This window comes from Marmota marmota, unplaced genomic scaffold (genome assembly GCF_001458135.2).
Source record: "Marmota marmota marmota unplaced genomic scaffold, marMar, whole genome shotgun sequence".
Taxonomy (NCBI): Eukaryota; Metazoa; Chordata; class Mammalia; order Rodentia; family Sciuridae; genus Marmota; species Marmota marmota.
In genome coordinates, this window is record NW_026000037.1 from 26,076,011 (window position 1) to 26,092,945 (window position 16,935).

A 16,935-nucleotide genomic window follows, 5' to 3' on the forward strand; every position below is an offset into this window, starting at 1 on the left:
CCAAGATTTTCTCCCATTCTGTAGGCTCTTTCTTCATGTTCTTAATCATTTCCTTTGCTGTGTGGAAGATTTTCAGTTTGATGGCATTCCACTTATTGATTCTTGGTTTTATTTCTTATGTTTTCCTCCCTTATACTTTATTTTGCTTCTATTTTTATTATTGTACTGGGGATTGAACCCAGGACTTCCCACATGCTAGGTAACTGCTCAACCACTGAGCTATATCTCCAGGCTTTTAAATTTTATTTTGAGACAGGCTCTTGCTAAGTTTCCCCGGCTGTCCTCAAACTTATTATCCTTCTGCCTTGGCTTCCTGAGTAGCTATGAATACAAACACACACCACCACACCTGGCCTCTCTTATACTTTAAAACATCTCTAGATTATTTATGTTACCAAATACAATATGAATGCTATTTAAACAGTTGTTATGTTGTGTTATTTAGGGAATAAATAAGAAAAGCCTGTAGTTGTTCGGCACGGATACAATTGTCTTTCTGAGTATTTATTTATTTATTTTTAAATTTGTTTAGAAACTGGAGTTTATTTTCTGTAACTTTATTTCCATTTTGCTTAAGTGTCTGCAGAAGCATAGCTCAAGACCACATGGTGGTTGTTCCTACCCACTCAGTGGCCTGAACAGTGGGAGCTGCAGATCAGTCTTTGATGGGGGGGCTGGGAACTGCTGGATAGACACAGAAGGCACCTTGCATGTGCCTTCAGACTAGCCTGCAACAGCAAATTGAGTAGCATGAACTCAGGAGTGGTCCATTCACCCTTGGTCAGAACTTTTCCAGCAGCAGTCTGCTCTTCCTTTACAATATCTTAAGTGTCTCCGTTGGTGTAGAGATCAGGTTTGACCTCCCAAGGGTGCTCACAAATGCATAGAACTTCTCGGGCCCACACAGTGAGCTCCCTTGTGCCCGGAATGGCAGTGTCCATGTAGCGTAGAGGAGATTCTGTGTTACTCAGAGCAACGGTAGGAAAATTGACATAAGACGCTTCTGTGAAAGGCTGGTGGTCAGCCTGGAAGGCTCCCTGGATCTGGTTAGTGAAGGTTTCAGGAGTGAAGTGGCCAGCAATAGGAGTGGTTCTCATGGCAGCTGTAAGCTTCAGCATAGCCCTCAGGCCGGTATTCCTGAAGGATATGACACTGACATCAGCAGGGTTTTCTTTCTTTCTTTTAACTAGTGGGGGGGGGTGACGAATAATTTGTGTACTTGATACAGCAGGAGTAGGAGCCGTTTATTGCAGGACAGGAGCAGTATTTATACATTCCACACAGCTTATCTAATTAGCATAAACTAGATACAGCAGTCAACCAATAAGGAAACTCCACACTTAATGGCTCGCTTTTGTTACTTCTCAAACCACTCCCTCTGGTATTTTGCCAGGCACCATCCAGACTTGTTTACGAACTCTAACATTCCCCTGGCTAAATGCCAGGTGTTATTTTGACTTGTTTACAGACTCTAACATTTCCCCCTTTTGTTTAATTTAAATAACTACCATAGTGGTTTTTACAGAAACACCATAAATAACCTGCTACAAACAGAAAGGGAGGATACAAAATGCCACAATACCAAGCCAATTGATGGCTCCATGCAAGAAGCCCTTGGAAAAATTATACCAGCAATGACACCGTTAGCAAAGATACCGAGTTACAATTTGTTGTAGATTACAGTTTGTTATCTCAGTCCAGGTAAAGCAGTGTCTCAATAGATTAACTCACAGTCCAGGTAAATCACAGTCCAGGTAAGTTCTGCAGGCAACTAGCTTAAATCACAGTCCAGGTAAGTTCTGCAGGCAGCTAGCCTAAGCTGTAGTAGCAGAAACAGCAACAGCTCCGAAGTCTCGTCCGTTTCTCAGCCGTAGTTTCGTCCAGTTCTCAGCAACACTGGAAATTCTTCCACCTTCGTCTTCACCCGCACTGGGATGAAGGCAGGAACTCCGGATGGCTAAAGAAAATCCTGTAGCATTGCACTAAGAAAACAACCTTCTGAATAATTTAGTACATTATCTCAAGGTATTTTTGCATTTGAAATAAGCATTAATAGTGCTCATTACTCATCAGCTTCCAGGTGTGGGAGAACCATTGTAGCTTAGTTATTGGCATTGAAAATGACCAAACATCAGGGACACCAGTAGCGTCTTCTGCTGGCTGTAGTGCCTGGGCAGCCCCAGATGGCCCTGGGGAGTGTCCCGGACTCAAACTGCTACTGGGCACAGGGAGCAAGAGCCTGCGAGACTGTGCCTCCAGGTCAGGTCTAGATTTGGGCTCGCGGCAGTGGAAGAGCCAGCTCCCCGGCCAGGAGGCGGGGAAGGGCCAGTCGCCGCCGCCTCTTGGAAAATCCTTGCTGCGCTGTGACCGGCTTGCACACTCGGCAGCCGCCTCTCCGCTTCACGCACCCTCCGGTAACGAAAAGTATTTAGTAATAGCCTTTTGCTGCAACTTTTTTCCTGATAATCCTTCTTCTTCTGAACTTTCTTTTTCTTTCTGACTAGAGTTCCTGGGCTCTTATCAACACATGCCCTAACTATTCTTGGTTCCACTGGGGTGCCTTCTTCCCTTAGTAATTTACTTCTCACCCCTTCCATATTTTCATCACAAAGACAATACAATACACTGAGACAAAACAAGACACAAACATACTGTATCAATCTTCTCCATTTTCTCGAAATGGCCATTTTTCCTCTCGCCCTATCTGCCTAGGGACGAGCAGATTTGCTCCCGTCCTATCTATGGACGGGCAGCTTTTTTTCGTCACTTACCCCCGAGTGTCCCGGGGCTCCCCGTAACGGGCCACCATCTGCCGCAGTCCGGCTGCAGCAGAATAATCAGGGGGGTGACGAATAACTTGTGTACGTTGATACAGCAGGAGTAGGAGCCGTTTATTGCAGGACAGGAGCAGTATTTATACATTCCACACAGCTTATCTAATTAGCATAAACTAGATACAGCAGTCAACCAATAAGGAATCTCCACACTTAATGGCTCGCTTTTGTTACTTCTCAAACCACTCCCTCTGGTATTTTGCCAGGCACCATCCAGACTTGTTTACGAACTCTAACATTCCCCTGGCTAAATGCCAGGTGTTATTTTGACTTGTTTACAGACTCTAACAAACTAGAGCATTATAACTATACATAGTATTTGGGTTCATTTTGACAACATCATGCATGCAAGGATTTTGATTTCAATCCCCATTCCCGCCCTCCTGTGCTTTCCCTCCCCTCCATTCTCCCCCTGCCTCCCTCCTCTACTCTACTAAACTTCCTTTCATACATATATATATGTATACAATACACATAAACATACATATATAAAATATGTATTTATGCTGCAGTCCAGCTGCAGCAAAATAACCGGGGGGTGACGAATAACTTGTGTACGTTCATACAGCAGGAGTAGGAGCCGTTTATTGCAGGACAGGAGCAGTATTTATACATTCCACACAGCTTATCTAATTAGCATAAACTAGATACATCAACCAATAAGGAATCTCCACACTTAATAGCTCGCTTTTGTTACTTCTCAAACCACTCCCTCTGGCATTTTGCCAGGCACCATCCAGACTTGTTTACGAACATTCCCCTGGCAAAATGCCAGGTGTTATTTTGACTTATTTACAGACTCTAACATATTTACATATACAATATATATGTATGAAAGGAAGTTTAGTTTATATATATAAAGGTGAAATTCCCTTTGGTAGCTTTATATATAATTATCACATGATTTTGTTAAATTCATTTCATTTATCTTCCCCTTCCTTCCTCCCTCACTTCCGTTTTCTCATTACTCCACTGATCTTCCCTGTATCTTTATGATATCTGATCCCCTCCCTAACTGCCTTCTTTCCTTTGTTTTGCTCTAGCTTCCACATACAATCCACCCTTTATTTTCTGAGCCTGGTTTGTTCCACTTAGCATGATTTTTTTTTTCCATTTCTGTCCATTTACCAGCAAATGCCATTATTTTGTTGTTCTTTAGGTTGAGCAAAACTCCGTTGTGTATGTATATTTTCTTAATCTATTCATCTATTGCTGAGCATCTGGTTGATTCCATAACTGGCTGTTGTGAATTGTGCTGCTACAAACATTGAGGTGACTGTATTGCTATAATATGCTGAATTTTGTTCTTTTAGGAAAATACTGAAGACTGGGGTAGCTGGGTCATATGGTGGTTCCATCCTTAGTTTTTTGAGGAATCTCCACACTGCTCTCCAGAGTGGTTGTATTAATTTGCAGTCCCAGCAACAATATATGAGTGTACTTTTTTTTCCTACAATGTAAGAGTATACATTTTTTCACCAGTATTTATTATTATTCATGTTCTCGATCGTTGCCAATCTGACTGGAGTGAGATGAAATCTTAGTGTAGTTTGCATTTCCCTAATTGCTGGAGAAGATCAGCAAGATTTTCAGTGGCAATAATGGCATGAGCTGCCAGCAGAAGCTTCTCCCAGATCCTCTTCAGATTTATGATGTAGCTGCTATCATTTTTCCTTTTGAAGACATATTGTTCTATTAGGAAATCAAGATTGGTGCCACCCAAGTGGGTTCATGCTGCAAGGAATTTGAGAACATCCTCCTCCTTCATTTGCAGGACATTAAGGGCTCTGATATTGTGACAGTTTCCCTTTAAGTCACAACAGGAATTAAGGATGCTGCCATATGAACCCTTCTTGGGTGACGTGGAGAGCCTGAATATCTTTAATCTGCAGTTGGTTGAATCTGTGGATGTGGAATCTACGGGGATGGAAGGTCAACAGTAATAGGAAGATTGAATTGGAAACTGGAAACTGGGTAGAAACTTTGATTTCTTAAAATGTTGAAAATTAAAAGTCTGAAAGTTGTTTAGCTAATTTTCAAGCACCTTCCACTTACTGTGAACAGCTTTCATACCTGCCTGGTCCAGAGTGTTGTTTAATAAATGATTGTGAAAGAATGAAGGAAACCAAATCATACATGCAAACATGAATTAGAATGCTTAGAGAATGGTGTGTGCTCAGAAATAGAAATTTATGGAAGTCATTTGTTCATTCAACAAAATATTTTGAACTCCTACTGTGTGCAAGGCACAGTGTATCAGGTTCATCTGAAATCCTTTTTATTACAACTGTTAATAGTGAAACTCTTTCTAAAATGTTGGTGTCTGCTTTGTACATCAGGTGAGTGTCTAGTATTCAACGTTGAAGAGTATTGAAGAGTATGAAGGATCCTTCTGACATTGTGGTTATTATGCTGAATATTGTTTAACACCATAGCAATTAATAAAGTCCCTCTAGTGCTTAAAAGGTCTCACTTGGGTGTAAGACTGCCTGGGTTAAAATCCAGGCTTTATCATTCATTAAATATGTGATAATGGGTCAAATTTAAGCAACTTCTATGAGTCAGTTTCCCCATTTATAATAGGCAAATAATAGTACTATGTAACAGTTATTGAATAATGAATAATCAAAGTGCTTGGTGTATAGAAATTCCTCAAGGTACATGATAACTGTTAATGTTATCACATAGGACTTGACCTGGAAATAGAAAAGAGAGAAATTTGGACTAAATATATAGATAGAGCACTTCAAGGTATGCCCTAGAATTTAGAGGTTCTGTTTTAATGTTATTTGTAATGTGCATAGAGTAAAAAGCATAGCCCTTTTATTTATAGTTTAACTTTTTTGATAGTATCCTTGCCTAAAAGTGGAAAGAGCAATATCTAACTGGCAGGAGCTCTTGTAATCTGAGTACGTTAGTGCCTGAGATGTAATGGCTCTCAGTATGTATTACTTTCTTTCCGTCAGAGTCAAATATGAGGAAGTAATTCCTTTTAATTTACAGTGTTGATGAGTTGGGTTCTGGTTAGTTGAACTGTAATATGTAAATGAATTTAATCGTGGACTACCTCTGCCAGATAAACATTTCACACCTGGTACAGACACCTTTGTTTGTCTGATTTTGAAAAATGCTTTCCCCTTCTGAGCCCCTTTAACATTGTGGATCCCTCAACTCGGCCTGTAATCAACTTGCATTTTCACTTGAAAGGATTTTTCAGATGATTTAGAAGATTTTAATTGTTGGACTTAATAGGATTGATTTAAATTAATCCGAGTCAGTTGCAGACAATGGAACAATGGGCTGGTACCTCCTCATTCCTTGTTTATTTTTTAAATAAAAGGAGAAAAATGGGAAGTGTTCCAAATTGAGTCACAGGCACTGATGAGGATTAAATGAGTAAACATTGTAGGTTTTAGAGAGAAAGAAACTTGAAGGGAATCAGAGAATCTTTAGCAGTTACCGTTTTAGCATTTATTGTCCTGTGTGGGATAGTTTCCTAGCATGGGATGCAGCAGCCTGTCAAGAAATAGAGACCTGGTGAGGGACTGCTTTCAGGTTCATAGATGGTGCCTTGAAGTCATATTCTCACATGGTTGAAGGGGCTAATTGGGTTTCTGGAGTATCTTTTCTAAGGGTACTAATCCCAATGATTAGGGCTATGCCCTTATGACCTAATCACTTCCCAAAGCCCCTACCTTGTAATACCTTCATCTTGGAGGTTAAGATTTCAACATAGGAATTTTGGTAGGATATAAACATTTACACCATGGCAGATTCAAGCTCTTTGTGGATTCATGTTATTTTCCAGAATTATACTGATGTATGTGTGTGTGTGTGTGTGTGTGTGTGTGTGTGTGTTGCTGGGGCGCTCTATCACTGACCTACAACCCAAGCTCCTTTTTAATTTTATTTTGAGACAAATTCTCATTAAGTTGCCAAGGCTGAACTCAAACTTGTAATCCTCCTGTCTTAGCTTCCCAAGTGGCTGGGATTACAGGTGCATGCTACCACAACTAGCCTGGAGGTATCTTTATTTTGATAATCACTGTAACCTTAAAAAAGGGTTCTCAACTTTGAGCACTACTATAGATGATTCTTTGTTGTGGATGCTGTCCTCAGTTTTGTAGGATATTTAGCAACATCTCTGGCCCCTGTACACTAGATGCTAGTAGCACCTCATCTGTAGTGCCCATGTTTCTAGACCTTACCAAATGTTCCCTGGGGGGAAAATTGCCCCAGTTGAGGACCATTGCTTTTAAAGAATTCATTTCAATGACTTTATTAATCCATGAGGCACTAACATCTCTCTTAGGCTGTGCTCTCAGAAAAGTCATTCATCTGGCTACTTGTGGATCTCTCTGGCACTAAGAGGCTTGGGTGCATTGGCAGCCAGGTGGAAGATGGTTTTAAAGTGGGCTGGGCAAATCCTTATGATGCCAGGCTGCAATGCTGCATTTCTGTTAGGGCATACTGGATTGTGTCCCAAAGTAATTTGGATTTTGGTTTTAGGGTTCCTTGCCCCTCCTTAATAAGTATTATCTGGGAACAATGAAATTCAATTATTTGGGGAGTCTTTGTTTAATGTCTGATGATACGCCAGAAGAAAGTCACAATTAGTTTGATTATTAAAACAAAGCCTGCTTTTTCTTAAAAGAATACCCTGGAATCATTATTTTAACATAGCCACAAAAGGAGCTAGGAAGCCCACAATAAGGGAGATAAATTGCCAAGTGACAGTTTAAGAAAACAAAAGTTTTTCAAGATAAAATCATCCACATTCCTCCCTAGTTACTGACTTAATGTTATTAACAAGTCAGATCTCATATCTATGCCATTATTGGCATGCATACAATTTAAATATTTTAGTTTTCATTATACAATTGGATCTACATTACTGACCTTCAAGGGCCCCATTCACAGGGGTAGAGGAGAAGGAACAATCACCTACTTCATGAGAGGGTGGCTAGCCAACTGGCTTTCCCTGCATTGTCAAACTACCACATAGGGAAGGCTTTGGAGCTACTCTGATCAGAGCAGGCTAGGGATAGAATGGGGGTGGGGAGAGCCTTTTGGTGCAGGGAGAGAGCCAAAGCTTTTTTTTCCCCCTTTTGAAAAAGAGCTATCCCACCTTTGTTCCAAGGGAGAATGAAATATCCATTAAGACTGGTGACACTGGGAATTTTGTTTCGGCTCAGTTCCTTTTGTTGTGACTCCACGGCAAAGGAGAGGAATTTGGGGTAAGAAGGTTTTCAAGCCAAGATGAGAAAGAAAAGGAATTCCTTCCAAGGATTTCTTTTATTGTCTCTCAGAGAATAAATATTTATAGCGAAGGTTCAAGTGAAGTCTGTCACAGTGGTCATGGCTTTAAGACTAAGCCTTTGAGAGAGTACATCTAAAACTATGCTTAAATGAAGGGTGATCCAATTAGGCTTCCTAGGGAAAACCAAGAAACCTCAAGATAATTTCCTATCTCAAATCTAATTGTGTTCTCAAGTGGAATAGGAATACCAGTCTGAATTATCCCAGTTCCATAGACTGCAGCAAAAATGTACAGCCAAATTAGATTCTATTTTAAGTAATTAAGTTATTTCCCTTCACAGGATCTATAATTTGTCTTGAACAAATGTGATTTGCTTTAGAAAGATAAGGCATTGCAATTTTTCCTCCAAAATGGATTTTCTTTGCCAGAAACAATTACCACAAGTCGACCAAGTATTGCCTTAATTATATCCCACTCATTTTCTGAGTGCATGCCTGGAGCATTCTGTTCCAAAGTGAGGTAGGTATGGCCACTACAGTCTGGAAATTATCTTAAACTGGAGACCGGAGGTGAAATTTACTCAAGAGCCTGTGGCTTGCACAATGGTAGTGTAAATAGCTACAGTGATATTACATAAGACTCCAAAATCTTGTGCAAAATATGGGCAATGAGGAGCTTGCTTCAGTAGACCTTTCTTTTGTGCTTTAAAAAGCACCAATATTAACTTTTAGCTGCTTGGCTGAGCCTTTCAAAGGAGGTATGAGATATTGCAGTAGATGAAGAATAAAAAAGTGTTAGAATTTGCATAGGAGATATTGCAAGAAGGGTATTTTGGGTATGGTTAATTTTATGAAGAAAACATTCACTTTTGGCCTTATTTTCAATAACAATTCGGTTGAAATATGACCAGGTGTTCTGGGGGACAATAGTGGGTAATGGTTAAGAGCAAAAGCTGGAACAGTTAAGTAGGATCAGCTCTTGGCTCTACCTGTTAAAAATTCGAGTTCTGGAAAGTCTCTGAACCTCATTTCCCTCCTCTGTAAAAAGGGAGTGATGGCATCTATACAGAAAGGGTTAGATGAGAAGAGCATGCTCCTGACCTGGATTACACAAGGGGAAAGCAACAGTAAAATCCAAACACTACTGCATGCTATTCCTTCTTCACATGCACATATCCTTCTGAAAGATGATCTTTAATAATGGGCACTGGATGAACATTTCCAGACTTCCATCAGAGTTGAAATCGTGGTTAGAGCTTTGGATGACTTACCGTGACTTAAGAGACATGTTTCCTGGTATGAAATATTGGCTCTGCTAATGATCACATGCCTTGGACCAAGTTACTTAGGCTTTCTGTGCCTCAGTTTCCTCCTCTATAAAATGTTAAGTAATAACAGAAGCAGAAACTATTATAGATAAGTGTAAGTAAAATATTACCAGAAAAATACCTTTGCTTGTATTTGGTATGCCATAAACATGTCTATTATTTTTGTCTTCTGCCAACCAAGGGGATGTTAACAGAAACCAGAACAAAACACCAAGGAAGTTTATCATGTACTTTTATTAACAACTTAATACAAGACTGTACATTGTAGGTGCTGAAATCAACCCATTCCTGAAAACTGAAAAACCAGCATTTTTATACCACTTAAGACTTTGGTTATAAGTGCTGTCTTCTAGAGCAAAATCACACAGTGTAAACAAACAACTTAAGAAAAGGGGAGAAATAAAAAGATGTTCCACTGGAATGGAAAGATTATTTATGCACAAACAGCTGAGGATAATTTCTAGCTTTACGTGATTCACTACACACTCTAGAATGTTCAGTTCCCTTTTCTAAAGTCCTACAACCAGACATACAGCAACTAAGAACTTGGCCACAGGTCCTGCCTAGACACTCATTAACATGAAACAAACAAAAAAATATTTATATAAATAAGTCAATTAAACCTCACAAAAACTAAAAAACACAAGACAAAAATCCAACAGTCATTAAAAACTGTACAGTATTGGTCAGTCTTTTATATCTGAAAAACGTGTAACTTAAAAAAAAGTTCTTTTTCATATTAAAAAAAAGTCTTTTACATCAACGTTAGCTGGAGTGAAAACTTGAAGACTCAGACTCAGTTGAAACAGAAGAATGTCCACCTCGTTTGCCTTTGGAGAGAATCTTGAGGCTGGACCCTCTGCTCACAGAGGTGAGTGCATGCTGGGCTGAGGTTTTAAATTTGGCTCCAAGGAAGGCATAGAGGATGGGATTCAGGCAACAGTGGAAAAATGCAAGGGCCTCGGTGATGGAAATCCACTTGTGCACAGTGTTCTCAAATTCACATCCTTGTTTGATGATTTCTAGAAGAATGAAAGAGTCGATACTGATCCCAATGTAGTAGGGCAGCCAGCAGGCAAAGAAAGCCAGGATGAGGATGACGGTGGTCTTGAGTGCCTTGCGCTTCTGGTGGCCCTTGGAGTGTGACAGCTTAGAGATGATAATGCAATAGCAGGACAGGATGACAATACCAGGCAGGATAAGGCCAACCATGATGTGCTGAAACTGGAATACAACTACCCACAAGTCATTGGGGTAAAAGCGGTCACAGATATATTTCCCTTCTGCCTCACTGATATTGGCAAAGATGAAATCAGGAATAGTTAGCAGGAGAGCAGGGATCCAGACGCCAACATACACCGCCTTTTCAGCCAACAGCTTTCTTGGCCTCTGACTATTGGTGGCATGAACAATGGCCAGGTATCGGTCCAGACTGATAAAGGCCAGGATGAGGACACTACTATACAGGTTGACAGTATAGATGACATGAACTGCTTTGCATAGAAATTTCCCAAAGTACCAATTTGCCACAGCATCAACAGCCCAGAATGGAAGCGTGATGACAAAAAGGAGGTCGGCCACTGACAGATGCAGCCTGTACTTGTCCGTCATGCTTCTCAATTTCTTCTGGTAACCCATGACCAGGATCACCAATCCGTTGCCCACAATGCCAGTCAAAAAGATGATGGAGTAGATGGTGGGCAGGAAGATACGGTTGAAATGGGCACTTTCCTCCCGGAAGCAGGGTTCCTTTATAGAGTCATAGTCCCCTGAGCCCAATTCCTCTGAGTAGTTATCTGAGGTGTATATCTGCAAAAGAGGCAAGGGTACACATTCACTTCCAAGGTCAGCAGACACTATCCAAGTTTTAAAAAAATGTTTCTGGGTATTAAAAGCAAACAATTTATTGTGTGTGCGCATATATTTATTTATTTAAACCCAATTCAGGTCAGCCTTCTTCTGGAAATTCTAAAGTACTGGGGAAAGACCCAAGAGAATTATTATAGAATCCTACAGCCATACTCCCCATCTTCCCCCATAGTTACTTCATTATATACCTCTTTAGTGGAACCAATTACAAGATTCTTTGTTTAGAACAAAAGGGCGCTGAGACTCTGAGGGTTTCAAAGTCACATCTTGGCTAACTCTTCTGCCCCGCCCACTAGAGGAAAGGAAAAAAAAAAAAGAAAAAAGTACAAGGGAGAGAGAAAAAAAAAAAAAACACACACCAAACATACACACAAAGAGGCCACTCCCAGGCGGCATGGGGTGGGGGCAATGTGGGTGTAGAATCTAGGGTTGCAGGAGGAGCTGGGATTAACTTTTTGTATGAAGATCAGCCAAGAGAGGCCAGAGGGAAGGAAGGAACAGACGGGGGAGGGAGGGGGCTTCACAATCCTGAAGTCTTTTATTCTTTTAAAACGCAAAATATTGTTTTTCCCACGCCGGTCTAAATACAAACCATTCTGCGCTTCAAGCAACACGTAGTGGGGAAGGAGACTGCGGCATTAAAGCGAGGCCTTTTAGGGCTTGAAGTATTGAGAGAAATTGTCAGAAACGAGCAAATGGCACCCCCTTAGTCCAAACCGACGCTCCTTGGGGGCGTGGGCCTCTTTTGCCATCCTCGTGTTTATTACTTGGCGCGTTTGAGACGTTAGGGAGCGCGGCATTTTCCTGGGTGGGGAAAGTCACGGGGTCTGCACTCGTGGTCCGCGCCCCAAGTTTCATTTCCTCACTCTCCCAGGTCGCCTTCCACCCTGCCACCGATCCAGTTGAAGGGGTCGGAAGGGGGCAGTTGGAAGCCTCCAGGCATTGGGCTTACGAGGGGTGGGATCACCCCGCCCCACCACAGCCGAGCCGCTGCCCACCACACCCACATCTACAACAGGCTGGTAGCGGCTCCGGGGGTCCCGCCCGATTGTGCGGCCAGGCTTACCCCTCAGGGTGCTAAAGAGAGATTGGGCGGCTCCGTGGTGAGCTCCTTTGAATTGCGCGCCGCGGGAGGAAATGAAAAGCCTCCCTGGCAAGGAGGTTTCAAAAGGCTTCAGGAAACCGCCGACGGTTAAGCGACGCAATAGGTTCGAAGACAGCCAAACGGTCTCCCCGCCTGCACCTGTTCTTCGCCCGGGAGACCAGGCAGCCCAGGTGCTGTCCCAATACCCCTGCTACTTCAGTGCCTGCTGCACACACCTCGGGGCCAGAAGTTCAATGTGCCTGCCTCCTTCGACCTCTGCACAATCCCAAACTTCGAGGCCCCACTAGGGGCAAGCGAAGCGCTTCGGGCACCGCACCTTTTTTCTCAATCCCAAGGAGTGCGGATTGCTCCCAACCACCTCCCGGCTGCTGCCACAGCTTTGACCCCTCAACCAAGCAGCGCAATGCGCCTGCCAGACTTTCCCGCCGTCTGCCCACTGTGCCCGAGTCTGGCACACCTCTGCTGGCCAAACGGAGTTAAGCTAACGTGCGCCCAAAGGCAAGAAACAGTCTCCAAGAGCTTGTGCTCGACGTTAACCTAGGACGCAGAATACTTCTGGAAAATCAGCCCAGGAGCGCTGACCCCCGCCTCTAGGTTCAGATAATGTAACTCGCTCCAAGACACCCACTTTCCTGGGAGGAAGAGACCAAGGTTCTGAATACTGGGGCAAAGCGCGCGCCTTCCCTGCACTTGGGCAAAATGTTATGTTTGCAAACAGCGTGCGCCGCAGGACTCAAGGAGGAGACACATGCAGCCGCATGAACCCTCATTTCAATTTTTTCCCCTCAACTTTCAGGGGGGAAAAAAAGAATTCCAATCTTAACCCACCACATAGCCATAGTCCTGAAAATTTCTTTCCATGTCCCTTCTTTGGGGCATGGTCATATCCAATGTTCTGGTCCCTTTTGCCCGCTCCGAGAGCGGTTGAGCTCTAAGTTCAAGCGTCTGTACGTTTAGCACAAAGGTTGGAACTGGACTTACACTGATCCCTTCCATGGTAGCCGCTCCTTCTCCAGTCGCGGAAGCCACGGGAGAATTCAGGTCCTCAGGGTCACTTTGCTACCTGCTGCAACAGCCAACAGATTGAAGTTTCTGGCCGAAGCCGGACTTTTATAAAAACACGCTCGCAAAACAGCGCATGCGCAGTTAAGAGGGCGGGGGGGCGTGTTTGGGGAGAAGGACTGGCAACCCAGAGGAGGACGGAGGGGCGGGGCCTAGGGGTGAGCTGCTTGGGGAGCTCCAGAGCCTTAGTGGATCACCGATGGTCACTTTTGAAAGTCCAGAGTAGGGTAGAACGTCCCCGAATTGGGGGGAAAGCCTTATGCGTCTGGAGGGAGGCGGGAAGCGCGACCGTGAGACGCATCTCTGCGTGGTGAGTGCGACAATTCTCACTCACGTGGATGGAATCCAGACCTGGAAATGCTACAGATGGAGACACTGAGGTCCAGAGAGGGGAAGTGACTTACGATAGTAACCCAACCAGTAGGCGGCAATGTTGAAAATGGGGCCGAGCGTCTGACTCCATTCCTCGCTCTTTCAGCAGATGCTGTCCATTCGGCAGATTTTTGTAAAGGTGCTTCGGAGCAAAACTGTGTGCAACTTTATGTGAATAATCATAGTAATTACATCAGGGTCAGGCGTAAGTAATCAGGAAACACCTTTCAGAAGAAGATAGGATTTGATACAATTCTTGAGACTAACAGAGAAGTAGAAGTGTGTTCCTGGGAGGAAATTCACAATAGTGACAACCAATTCATGAATAATATTTTTGTGTGTGCGATTATTAAAAGTGTTTGGCGATTGGGACTTTCTGTAACATCACAAGGAATTTAGAATCACTTGCTCATTCTCTTAAAACGTGTGGATGGTAACATCACAGAGATGCATTTAGTCAACAGATTATGCACAAAGGGCCGACTGTGTGCCACGTGCCGGGGAGGGGGAGCATCCTTGGAAACTGGAGACCGGCCGCAGAGACGAAGTGCCTTGGGATTCAAAGCCTGGACTGAACCAGGTTTCCGCGCCGCAGCCGTTGTCTTCCACGGTTGTGTACGGAGAACAGCTTTAGCACAAACGAGAAATTAGGTTGAGGGGCGGGGCGGGGATTGGAAGGTTAAAGCAGCCCCAGACGGGCTGGGGTTTGCAGTAGGCGTCCAGACATAAATTTCCAGCCCCTCGCCACTTCCCGCCTGCGTCTCGCCTGGGTGCGGCGGGGAGCGAGGGAGGGGCGGGGCTGAGAATCAGTGCGACTGCACACGGAGCAGGAGTCCTAGCTGGTTCCCAGGTAGGAGCTTCGGGTCCTGAGACCTGTGGTTGCGCGACGGCACGGACCCCAGATTGCACTCTCCTATCTTGGGACAGCCCTAAGGGGAGGATTTGTCCAGAGTGGACCCTGAGCAGTACCCCACCTTTACTTTATCAAAGGAAAAGCTTTCGGTTTAGAGGTGTTTCGGGAGACTGAGACCCTTTTCCCTACTGAGCATGATTTTCTTCTTTTGTAAGGGCCGGCTCCCTAATGTTTGCCTTTGAAGGTTTCCCTGTACATTGCATTTTAGCAGATACAGGAAAGGTGATATTGGGGGTCAGGTGGAACCCACAAACCCTCCAAATGACATACAAAACCTCAAAAGCACTTTTATTAAAACGTCTAAACACAACTTCAGGATTTTCTTATTTTCATAAGCTAGTTAGGACAGGAAGAAGATCCGTTGAAGGACTGGAATTTCAGACGGGCTACAGGACTTGCATTTTGGGAAGCTTTGTAGTGACGGGATCAGTATGTTTTATCCTGGAATGACAGCTGTGTTGTAACTCCAAAATCCATTCTTCACAATGGCAAAAATCTGAAAGGTGGAATCTCTCAAACTTGCCCCCAAAGGAAGAGAGGATATATCCCTAGTAGAATGATTTGAATAATAAATATTTGTTGATTGTTTGCAGACAAAAGAAGTCTGCGTTTATCTGAACGCTCCTTTTAAGGATCATTTTAAGATAAGAGGAAACAAAAGAACAATGAAATGCTATTTAGTGACTATAAATTAGCCCAAATTTTTTTCTTTCAAAGATAATATTTGGCTTTGGGCTTTGAAAAGAGCAGCTGTCTCTATCTCTAACCACTGGTAGAAGTGTGGGTTGGGACAGCCTCAGTGAAAAGTATTTTATATTCAGCAGGAACCTTAGGACAGTAATTTCACCTATAGAAATTTATCCTAAGGAAGAAAGACTTATGCCACATTAATAATAGTTAATAATTAACTTATGACCATTAATAATAGTGAAATATCTGAACAATACCATAAGTCCATTGTTGGTGGATAGTTGAGATTTTGGTACATCTATATATGAAATTCCCTGTGGACATTGCAGATAATGTTGTGAAGAATTTTTAGTAACATGGGAAAATATGAAACAATAAGTGCCAAAAACAGGATTCAAAACTGTGTATATAGTGTAATCTCAATTTTGTTAAAATACACATTTAGGAAAAGATAGGATGAAAAATGAAATATTAATGGAAGCTTCATTGGCTAGATAATTATATTTGATTTTTACTTTCTTCCTTGCATTTTAACACTTTCCATTTTTTTCTAAAATAGTAATGAAGCATTTTCATATTCAGAAAAATGTCAATAAATTTTAACAAAAAAGAAAAAAAAAGAATCAGAATGCCTCCTTTCTCATGCCTTTCTACTTCCTAAAGTATTCACTAGATGTGATAAATTTTTCCGTGATAGTCCTCCTTGTTTTCTCCCCGTTAATCTTACCTAAACCGCTGTTTTCAGAACTCTATGATATACTTTAAAAAACAAACAAAACTCAAACATTGATTGCTTGTTAAATGCAACCAACCCCAGATAATCTCCTCAACAATTCTGTAAGGCAGGTGCCATTACTTCTCTTCCTTAGGTAAAGAAAATAAGGTCTGGAGAGGATGAGCAACTTGCCTGTGACCACACAGTGAGGATCTGCACTCAGTCTGTCTGGCTCCAGAGCTCCGGCTTGTTCCACTCCATTACAATGTCTCCCTTTTTCTGGCCATTGCAATTTACCCTCTGAAAGCTGCATCCTCTGGAAGGTCATTTGACATTTACTTACCTAGTGCTTGAGTGGCATCTCTTGTGAAGTAATCCAACTTTTAAATGCATGTATGTCTTTATTCCTCTCCCCTAAATATTCTTTCCTATGTGGCTCTGAGAACAGATCCAGGATTAGGGGCTGTCAGGGCTTTGGCAGTGTCCCCAAGTTCTCAAGTTGGCTTTAGCCCAGGGAATTACTAGCCTTGGCCATGGTTTGGAGGAGATGCTTGCAAATCAAGTGACACGGTGACAAGCATCCTGCCACCTCCTGTTGCTCTCTCTGTAGCTGGTTGATTCATGTGTAAGTCTATGTGTACTTATGTGTTTGACAGAAAGCTGTACTCTGTTCCAAAATAGGCTTCAGGTCAGAGACAGAAGACAGCTTAGGGACAGTCCTCTTCCTGAAGGTGGATGGCAGGAGACAGGGATCCTGAAGGCCTGAAGAATATATAGCATCCTCCTGT

The 16,935-nt window shown here is 42.7% G+C and overlaps 1 protein-coding gene and 1 pseudogene across 1 annotated transcript; both read right to left on the reverse strand.

The window, feature by feature from the left end:
• Positions 1 to 595: 595 nt before the first annotated feature.
• Positions 596 to 9,952, reverse strand: LOC107136608 (annotated as a pseudogene).
• Positions 9,637 to 13,526, reverse strand: Cxcr4 (C-X-C motif chemokine receptor 4). The gene is made up of 2 exons (XM_015479139.2): positions 13,377 to 13,526; positions 9,637 to 11,230 (listed from the first exon to the last, which is right to left on the reverse strand). Exons 1-2 carry the CDS (start codon positions 13,389 to 13,391, stop codon positions 10,187 to 10,189), a joined length of 1,059 nt encoding a protein of 352 aa, XP_015334625.1. The 5' UTR covers positions 13,392 to 13,526; the 3' UTR covers positions 9,637 to 10,186.
• Between the last annotated feature and the right edge of the window lie 3,409 nt (positions 13,527 to 16,935).